The 10,630-nt window shown below is 49.8% G+C and overlaps 1 protein-coding gene across 1 annotated transcript; it reads left to right on the top strand.

Moving 5' to 3' along the window:
* The first annotated feature begins 9,669 nt into the window (after nt 1-9,669).
* Nucleotides 9,670-10,582, top strand: LOC101777648 (NDR1/HIN1-like protein 2). The gene has a single exon (XM_004957854.3). It carries the CDS (start codon nt 9,755-9,757, stop codon nt 10,361-10,363), a length of 609 nt encoding a protein of 202 aa, XP_004957911.1. The 5' UTR covers nt 9,670-9,754; the 3' UTR covers nt 10,364-10,582.
* The last annotated feature ends 48 nt before the right edge of the window (nt 10,583-10,630 follow it).

Raw genomic sequence — 10,630 nt, forward strand, 5'->3', positions numbered from 1 at the left:
AATAGCCATATCGGCCATCAAGTTGCTGCTCGGTCTACACTACGTTTTCTTTGCTGAGAGGTGAAACATTGTATCCATGATGACGAGAGCATACCAAATTGATGGCTGTATGTTTCTGATTTATTGAGTTTTTTTTTAGATTTACCTTTTCTAGCACATCTCATACAGATTAACATGGAGACTTTGAAAATAGCCTCCATTTATCAATAGTAAAATTTACGAGACGTTTTATTCCTTCAAAAAAAAATTACGAGACGTTTGTTGGTGTAGAGATCGGTCAAAGACTGATGTATACGCATATCACAGCCCGGGCGTGCTACTAGAGATGAAAAAGTTACAAAAACAACATTAGTAATTTGCTAAGCTAAAATAAATAAATAAATAAATAAATATGCGCAGGGGCATGGGAACACATAACATCTTGTGTCGTCTCTACTCATCCACGCCGTCTTCCTGTATCGTCTCGAGCTTGGGCGGCCGGTGCCTCTCCTCCTCCGCCTGCCGGTGCCGGAGCTCAGCGACGACGTCGACGCGCACGGTGCCAATGCTCATGATCTCCGCCACGACGTCCTCGTCAGATGCCCCTCCGCGACCGGCGGTCTCCAGCAGCCGCCGCAGCTGGCCCTTGGTCATCCTGATCTTCACCCGCATGCCGCCGCCGTTCTCTGTCGACACCACTCCTCGTGCCCCGCCGGAACGCTCCGCCGGCAGGACCCAGTCCTCGTCGCCGTCCCACGCCGTCACCCTCGCACGCTCCAGGCAGCTGCAGTTTCCCATGGATCCCTCGAAGCTAGCTAGTACAGCTTGGCGGCGCTACACAGCTGCAGCAGCTGCACTGGTGTGTGCTGGGAATCGGGGAAAGGCAAGAGGACGAGAAGGAAAGAGATGAGCTACGAGAGCAAGGTGATGGAGAAGACTAAGAGAGCGAGGTAGTGAGCGATTGAGCTTGATGGTTTGGGGTTTTGAACGAATGGGTTTTGGTGTAGTGGAGAGACAGGGTATATATGGAGGTTGAGGTGCATATACGGGTGCTGTCTGATGGTGAGACGACTGAATAATTCTTGTAGGAAAGGCTTGTCCAGAGAGCAAGTTCCAGGAAGGAGACTTGTTGAGCTATGCATCAAGGCACACCGTACAGGACATAATCAGAGGTCTAGTTTGGTTTCTCATGCTTATTTTTAGTACCCGTCACATCGAATATTTAGATATTAATTAGGAGTATTAAATGTAGACTATTTATAAAACCCATTACATAAGTGGAGGCTAAACGGCGAGACGAATCTATTAAATCTAATTAGTCCATGATTTGACAACGTGTTGCTACAGTAAACATTTGCTAATGATGGATTAATTAGGTTTAATAGATTCGTCTCGCCGTTTAGCCTCCACTTATGTAATGGGTTTTGTAAATAGTCTACGTTTAATACTCCTAATTAGTTGACACATGCTAAAAATAAGCAAAGGGAACCAAACGCCCTCTCAATCGCTGGAGGGATTTGCCTCCCTTTTTTCTAATGAGAAGAGAATGAGAGAGGTGCATGGTTTTGCTTCCGTTCCGTACCTCGTCGAGGCCTGACTGAGCTTGACGGAACATAGGTTGCGGCCGTGTAGGGATGCATGCGTTTGATTTAAATAAGTGGCGTTTGTCTGCAGTTTGAATACGCGTAGGCGGATTAGATTAAGTTTCTCCGATGATGCTGATGCTGATGCTGATCATTACGGCAGGTATGAGTAGAATAGTGCATCATGTGTGTCAGCACCTCTTTAAAACTTTGTACTGATTCGGAGCAGTGTTCTTTATTTATCAGAATTCAGAAAGAGAACTACTACTGCAATGAAATTACAAACTTTGTACTCATCTTGAAAATTTGGCAGCTGCCCATATATGGCCGGCTATGATCGATATGTTAATATTCCTTTTCCGTTTTTTTCTTTTTTCTTCTTTAAAAGGAGAAAGCGGTGGCAAAATCAAAAAGACCAGGATAACGTGCGACGGGTTGCGCGAAAACTTAATGCGCGACCCCTCAAACCAATCACATGTGAGTGCACCCGTGTAATCATGTGGTGGCACCTGTCTGAATTCAGTGGAAGCCCTCCACGTGTAGCTCCTCAATCGCAAGATGTCGCTATCTGTTAACGTTGCCGATGATGCCGGTATTAATAAATAGACACATTTTCTTTAAATGAGCATACCTCTGTCAACGATCATCCATTTTCAAATCCGTTTGTACTATCATGTTCCTTGTAACACGATCTACAAAACTAGATCTATATTTGATGTGTTTTGAAGCTGTGTTACGTGACTAGCAACTTATATTGATAGCAGAGTGGTAACTTATGTACAAAATGTGTGATAGTATACACTATGAAACAAATTTTATAGATATGGTGGAATAACTTATATACATGTAAAGTATCAAACTTATACAGAGATTATGTATCAACCTTTAATCTTATATTGTATGTCTACTTGTCTTGTAGGAAATTTATATAAAGACAAATGTACCAACATATGTAAAGGGTTGTGTAAGAACTTGTGTGCAGACAGTATAATGATTTATGTAGTACATGCCTGGTAGTAACTTATCTAAAGATAATAATGTGGCGACTTTATTTAGATATTGTAGGGTAAGCAATATGACAATAAAATTAGTGTTGCAGCAATTTATGTACATAATTTGTGAGAGATTTACACATAAGTTGTTACATGCTTAATACACAAGTAGCTACCATATGTTTAATATAAGTTGCTAGTACATAAATAAATATTCAAAAATATATGCATCATGGATTTTGTTTTGTAGATCTCATCTTAAGAAATGCAGTGATGCAAAAAGAATTGAAAATGAACATTCCAAAAGAAAGTTATCACTTTTTTATGGTGAAACAATGGAAAAGAAAAGCAAGGACCACGGCAGCCCAGCTCCCTCACGTGGGCCGAAGCAGGCTGCATTGGTCGTGGACTCGTATGTTTGCGCGACCGTCGTTAGATAAACTTTTCCAAATCAAACGAGGCAACTTTTCGAAAGGAGAGGGTCTCAAAGTTAACCTACAATATATTTTTTAGTAAAGGAAACCGGTCTCCACACTCACAAGTGAGTGCTTGCAACCACTAGCCCACAATATACATGCGTCGCAATGCCGTGTGATCGAAGTGCACTCTTGAAATGCATAAATTAGGGTTTATACTTAAGTAAAGAAAGGTGCTGCAAATGTGAGCAATGACATAGCACTCGATTGATACCACAAGTAAGTATGTAAGCTAAGCTTTGGACTTTGAGCTTGATTCATCCCGATCCCACTTGCACGTACTATAGGCAAAGTTCATCTCCCCCAACACACACGTACTCCGTCATGTCGCGTGCCCGCCACGCGCCTTGGTTTACACTGAGTATTATTATACTCCGTCTTGTAGTTAATTATTATGTTCATCTGATCCGTCAACCAAGTAGTATAATTTCTGAACTTATTTGAATCTGAGGAGATCCATCACCATCCATGTGACAAAAAGCATCTAGCTCTGAGTTCTTCGATCTGAGACTCGTAGTAACATTAAAGTATAGTTTAAGTTGCATGGTGATCGACTCCAGAAGTATCCACACACTACAATATTTTACTCCGCCGAGATACAACATCGTGAATTCTGAGACGCCGCAACGCGTGCGTGCGTGCATATGCATTTGGCAACCACGCTCTCTGTCAACGATAGGCAGGCTGGGCTGCACTGCATGCAGCCAACTGGTATCCAACTATCCATGCACGTTTAATTTGCAGCATACTTCTCAATACACAATTTCTTTCAAATTTAGTAAAATTTCTCGTATCATTTTCAGATCGAGATGATTTCTTCTTCTTCTTCTTTTGAATGATCCAGTTTTTTTTTCTAGGATACAGACTAGTTGTGCAAGGTTGACATTGAACATACTGATTTCTTGATCCTCTGACGTTCGGCTAGCAAGATTCTCTCCATCATATATTGATGCAAAGTTACCCAACTTCCGCAGAACTTCTGTATTGGTACACATCTCTCAGTGACTTATATATTTTGCTCCTTAATTAAAAAAATAACTGAGCAGCAATCAAGTCTACTAGTAACTGTCATGGACCCAGCTGATGCAGCGTTTGATGAATGATGACCAAGTGGCTGGGAGCCTGGGAGTGCGTCTTCACCATCCAAAGGCGTCAAGTCTCAAGCTAGCCAGCAAGGCGGGAGGAAGTATTGGGCCCGAATCGGCCTAGCTTTGGAAGCCCACGGGAGCGAAGGCCCAATCTAAGGTGTGTTGGCCACAAAATGGATGGCTGAATCAATGACGCAAATCGTAGCCACAAAATGGATGGCTGAATCAATGACGCAAATGGCAGATTGACACTAAAACAGATGATCCGAGTGATGAGGGTTTAGATCCTGATATAGCTCTATATGTTTAGAAGCAATTGGAGCAGCACTCAGCGCCTACCTGCTGTTCTGATAGAAGGGATCTTACTATTGTTTTCTTTTGTTGTCCTAATTAATGGGGTTTTACCATTAATTTTACCATGCAATGTTTACTGCAATACATTACCTTCCATCCTACCCAAGTAGCAAATGCCAAATGATTAGTTTAAATGGTGCAATTTTGTAGGGTGTGGAGGTAACGCACCAAATGCTGTGAAATTTAGGCAATTTGCGTCAACAACTGGACTTGTTACCTCTAACATTGCCATTACCAATGATAGCATAATTACATTACCATTTTTCTCATCATTACATTCTAAAGCTTTTTGACTCCACAATATAACACTGGCCAGCTCAAAGATGGTGCCGCGCCCCAGGTTTTCAACGGTTTCGGGTAACTCGGCTACATCGCCGCCGGAGTCCACGAGCAGCGGCCCTCAGGGGATGATCTCCTTGCCCCCCAGGAGCTCGGAGAGGTAGTCCATGTACTTGCGCTCGATGTCCGCGCACGTCTTGACGGCCACGAACCTCGACGAGCGCGCCAGGCTGAGCAGCAGGCGGTCGCGCTCGGAGACCAATGCGGCGGGGTACGTCCTCGCGCATGGCGAACAGCTCGGTGTACTCGGCCTCCTCGTCGGCGGTGTCGAGGCCTACGGACTCGAAGGGGAACGCCCGCGACGCGTAGTCAGCGCTTCCGAGGCGCAGTGGACGAAGAAGGCCGTGGCGGCGGCGCTGCAGGTGCCGAGGTGCGCTGCGGGGACGCCGCGGCGCGGCCCAGGGCTGGAGGAAGTCGTACAGGAGGGAGTCCGGGCGGAGGTCGTCCTAGGAGCGCGCCGAACCGCCGCGCGGAGAGGTCGCAGGTGCTCTTGAGCGTCGGCATTAGGCGTGGCGGGAGGTGCTTGGTGGTGTGCAGCGCGGGAGGAGAAATTCGTACTTTGGACACCCCAAACACGTGGCTTTGCGTATTTGACATTTTAAAGATTGGTTTCGCAAATTTGACACTCACAGTATTGATACATTGATTTACTCGACATTATGCCTCTTTAATGATTTTATTTCCTCATTTTCCATTTACCAGATTGTGAAAGGACTAAACTACCCCTTGCTTTTATGCATGTACCTCCGTATCTCTTGTTCAATCAAATCAATTGCCTTGCTCGGACGCACCGCCACCCGCCCACAACGCGTCGCGACTGCCTCGCTCGGACGCGCCGCCGCCCACCCCGAACGATCACGATACTGGTGCTCCTCATCTCTCTCCAAACCAGCGGCCACCGGTGGGGCCGCGGAGGTTCGAGCACGAGGACGGGTGGGAGGTCGCCTGACGTGAAGGTGCCCTCGAGGGCGTGGATGAGGTGGAGCGGGAGCGTGACAAAGCAGCTCCGAGCGCCGCCCACCACGCGGACCTCCACCTCCATCCCGCCGCCGCTCATGGCTACCTGCTACCTCGCTCGCTAACTACCCCCCGCGAAGGTGCCGGCGAGGTGGTTGTTGGCGGAGCGGACTGCGGCCTCGATGTCGATCCCGAACCCATCGCCAGCGTCCTCGGAGGAGCCGTCTCCAGCGCGCCGCTGGTCCTCCTCGTGCTCGTTGAACCGGTCCAATTGCACGTGCACCCGCTTGATCCGCCGGATGAAATCCTGCACATCGAGCCAGCCGAGCCATGGCACCCACTCGCCTACATTGGCCACCGTGCGCTCACCGTGAACGCCTCCTCGAGCAATCGCCAGAGCCTTTCGCCCTCAGCGCTGCCGCCATGGAAGCCTAACCATTTCTCCCCCAACACCATGTGGAGGATGTTCCGCATCGTGAAGTTCATCAGGTGCTCCTTCACCTGCACAGCGGCGCCGGCGAACTCAAACACGCTGCCGCCTGCTCCTCCGGGGACACTGGCGATGGGTTCGGGATCGACATCGAGGCCGCCGTCCGCTCCGCCAACAACTGCGTCGCTGGCACCTTCGCGGGGGGCAGTTAGCGAGCGAGGCAACAGGTAGTCAGGTAGCCATGAGCGGCGGCGGGATGGAGGTGGAGGTCCGCGTGGTGGGCGGCGCACGGAGCTGCTTCGTCGTGCTCCCGCTCCACCTCATCCACGCCCTCGAGCGCACCTCCGCGTCCAGCGACCTCCCGCCTGTCCTCGCGCTCGACCTCCGCGGTCCCGCCGGTGGCCGCTGGTTTGGAGAGAGATGAGGAGCACCAATACCGCGATCGTTCTGGGCGGGCGGGCGGCGCATCCGAGCGAGCAATTGCGACGCGTTCTGGGCGCGTGGCGGCACGTCCGAGCAGGGCAATTGATTTGATCGAATCAGAGATAGGGAGGTACATACATAAAGTAAGGGGTAGTTTAGTCCTTTCACAATCCATAAATGGAAAAGGAGGAAATAAAATCATTAAAGAAGCATTGTCAATGTTGTGGGTGTCAAATTAGCGAAACCAATCCTTAGAGTGTCAAATATGTGAAGCCACGCGTTTGGGGTGTCAAAAATACAAATTTCTTAGCGCGAGAGGGAGGTCGGGGAGGGGTGGGAGGTGGAGCTCCACCAGCCAGATCCTGTCCGTCTTCCGGTGCGCTATCGCCGTGAGGTTGATGGGGTTGTGCGCTTCCTGCTGGGGTAGCAGGTGGGTGGCCGGCGGCAGCATCAACCGCCGGCGAACGGGCCAGAGCAGGAGAAGATGCAAACCAGTGACAAATTTGTCAAATTAGAATCAATCCAAGAGGGTTATTTGATAAATACAGGGGTTTATTTGCAAATATTCGGATCACGATTATTAATTGCGATTCAAATTAGGGGTCTATTTGTAAATTCTAGGGGGTATATTTGCAATCATTCAGATCACAATCATTGATCGCGATCCAAATGAGGGAGCATTTTGCAAATGATGGCGTCCCGTGACACGGTACGCCGGAGGAGTCCGCGTTGCCGCCGCCGACCTCCGCTAGCCCTGTCGGCCGCTGCCACGCATCCCTCATTCAACTCAGCGTGCCCATATGCTGCTCCAGATCATCTCCCATGCTGCCGCTGCCGCTCATGGACCTGCCTCATGAGAGATGTTGCCGTCGTTCAAGCTCCGAGCATGTCCGAGGTTCACCAATCCATCCGTGCCGGCCGCTTGACTTCGGCGGGTCGGCAGAGGCCACGGGGCTCCTCTCCTGCCTCTGCTTCATCTCTCCGGTCAGCACCATCGCCTCAAAGGTATCTCCAGGGCCCTGGCCCCTGGGTAGGCCTAGGCGTTCGGGTAACCCGAAAAATTCAGGTCGGGTTTTTCGGGTTTTCTAAATTTCGGTTTTTGAAAACTGGAACCCGAGATGTGCTCTAGAGATTCAAAACCCGACAATTCAGGTTCGGGGTAACCCGTACTACCCGAGATAGCTGCAACATAGCAGAAACCAGGCAGCATTGCAGCAAGCCGCAGGGCAGGCCAAGTGCCCAACAACAATATAATTTAGAACATAGCACCAGGAAAAACCACACAGCACTACAGCAGCACATGAGTACATGACATGACCAAACTAACAGATCTCAAACATTAAAGTTCAAAGTAGAGACGTTGCCGCTGACCTCCTGTCCGTCTTCGCCGGCCCGCGCGCCGCGGGTGCCGCCGACGGAGGCATCGCGCCTCCACGCCTGCCTCCGGTTTCTCTCCCCGGTTGATGCGGGAATTGGGGAAGTAGAGAACCGGTTTTGGGGCTTGGACGGGATAGATAGGCCGTTTCGCTCCCGGTTGGGATGGCAGACAGTGTGGACGATGGCGACAGCGGCCACCAACGAATCGGCCGGAGCACAGAACGATCCAAACTAGGGTTTTCTATAATATTTTAGATCCTAACCAGGGGGTATTTGATAAATATTTCGGTTTATTTGCATATATTTTGATCGTGACTATTAATCGCGATCCAATATAGTGGTCTATTTATAAAGTAGTAGGGTCTTTTCTGCATACCAGGGGCATTTTGAAAATATTCGCGCCGCGCGACATGGCACACCCGGCAAGGTCACGCTGCCGCCGGCGATCAACGGTAGCCCGGCGCCGCCGCTATGCGTCCCCTGAGATCCTCATCAAGTACACGCGTCCTAGCCGCAGGCTTGAAGACCCCTCGCACGCCGCCGCCGCCGCTCACGGAGTCACGGACCTTTCTCCTGGTGAGACGCCGCGGCGGCTGTGCCGGCAGGGCGAGGGGGCGCGGTGCTCGCAGGCTGCCGAGGCCCGGGCCTCCGAGTTGACACGGAAATGCGCACGGAATCTGCTCCTGTTCTTTTTAGTCGGTATATTAAAATTTTATAGGTTTTTAGAGTTATACAAATCAATTGCTACAAATCAATGTGATATTAAAAGATCTTTGAAATTCAAATCTATTCATATAACCTTTATATAACAAGGATGCATAGACCTGCAACACATGTCGCAGTTTTCCTTTCAAGTGGCGCTCCTTTATAAATCACATTGGCGTAGCCATGAACTCTGGAAATCAAGAATGCTGCAATGCCCCTATTATGTTGTTTCTATCTGAAAAAGGGCTAATCTCCTGTCCAAATGCATCTCACAGAGCGTTTACTATCAAGGAAAAAAGTTGACACACAATGAGACAAACGCAAGTGATACTCCTAATAAGGTAAGCTGCAGTTGTTTCTAAGGAATCCAAGGATGGCTTGCCCCTCTACAGGATACTAGCATTTTTTCCTTTGTGTTTGCCCAGGGGCCAAGTTTCGGCTACTGTTCTTCCGGTATCCGCAAGAACTTCAAGCAAAGAACCTAAGAGCAAATTACTAAATTAGTCAGGAACATCAGAATCTGAGAATTACTAATAATACTGCCTTTACACCCCGGAAACTCGAGTTACAATCCACTACACACATGCTGGGAATGAAATCAACACGGGATAACCACTACACTGAAAGTGGTGAAGCAGAAGCATAGAAAATAGAGACACAGAGTGGAAAAAAGACCCGAAGAGTATCTTTCTATAAGATTAAGACTAACATGGGATCACCAAACGAATTAGAGAGAATTTGCAACTTGATCTTGCAACACCCCCTGCTTCACTTTCCAGCACAGTCCAACCCCCTGTCAACCAGCCAGGAATCAATCCCCCAGATAACCTCCTCTGTGCATTGCGTGTCAGCATCTCGCCTTTGAGCAAGGCACGAATATTACTGCCTTGCATTCGCGCACAACGCACCGGCCTGCAGCCTATATATAGGGCACCATGGTCTGCAAGACGGCAGCAATCACTTAGCTGGATCGCTGAGACTGACCGAGCACAAAGCCGCCGGAGATCGAGATCGAGCAAGCAAGCTAGCGTGCGCCGCCGACGCGACGACGATGCCGCCGTACCGGCTGCCGCTGTACCACCGGCAGAGCCCGGTGGTCCGGTGCATCAACTTCCTGTGCGCGGTGGTGCTGACGCTGGTCCTCATCGCCGGCATCATCCTCTTCGTGCTGTGGCTGAGCCTCCGGCCGCACCGCCCCCGGTTCTACCTCGCCGACTTCTCCATCCCGAATGCCAACCGCCAGTCCGGCCTGGCCAACCTGCCGGTGCGCTTCGCCGTCGGCGAGCACAACCCCAACCAGAAGATCGGCATCTACTACGAGGAGATCGTGGCATCGGTGTACTACGGCGACGTGCTCGTGGCCAAGGGCCCCGTCATGCAGCCATTCTACCAGCCGCCCAAGGGCGACACCCCCGTGCTCGGGCAGCTCACCGCGACGGGGCCCAACCCGACGGACTCGGCGGCGTGGGGTAGGTTCTCCGGCGAGCTCTCGGCTGGGACCGTCAGGATGCGGCTGCTGCTCACCTCCACGGTGCAGTTCCAGGTGAAGGTGTGGGACACCAAGCATCATCACATGAAGGCGGAGTGCGACTTCAAGATCAACGGGGATGGCACGCTACAGCAGCAGGACAAGAACTCCCAGTGCGAGCTCTACTTCTAGCTAGCGCGTCTGCTATCTCGGCTTGAGTTGGTGTGGGTCTCGCTGATTCTTTTGCATCAATCTTGGTTTTCGAGGTCATGTTGTCATTTATTTTGTTTGCGCGTTTGGCTGATGTTTGGGGTTGTTGTAATGCAAATTATTTGTAAACATAAGCGTATTCATGTATCAAGAAACCATTTGTGAATTGGACTGCTCTTCCCAACTTTAAAAAGAAGCAGATGAAAAGGCTGTAACCATGATTCAAGCCAACATTACCCATCACGCATC

Source organism: Setaria italica, chromosome II (genome assembly GCF_000263155.2).
Source record: "Setaria italica strain Yugu1 chromosome II, Setaria_italica_v2.0, whole genome shotgun sequence".
Classification (NCBI taxonomy): domain Eukaryota; kingdom Viridiplantae; phylum Streptophyta; class Magnoliopsida; order Poales; family Poaceae; genus Setaria; species Setaria italica.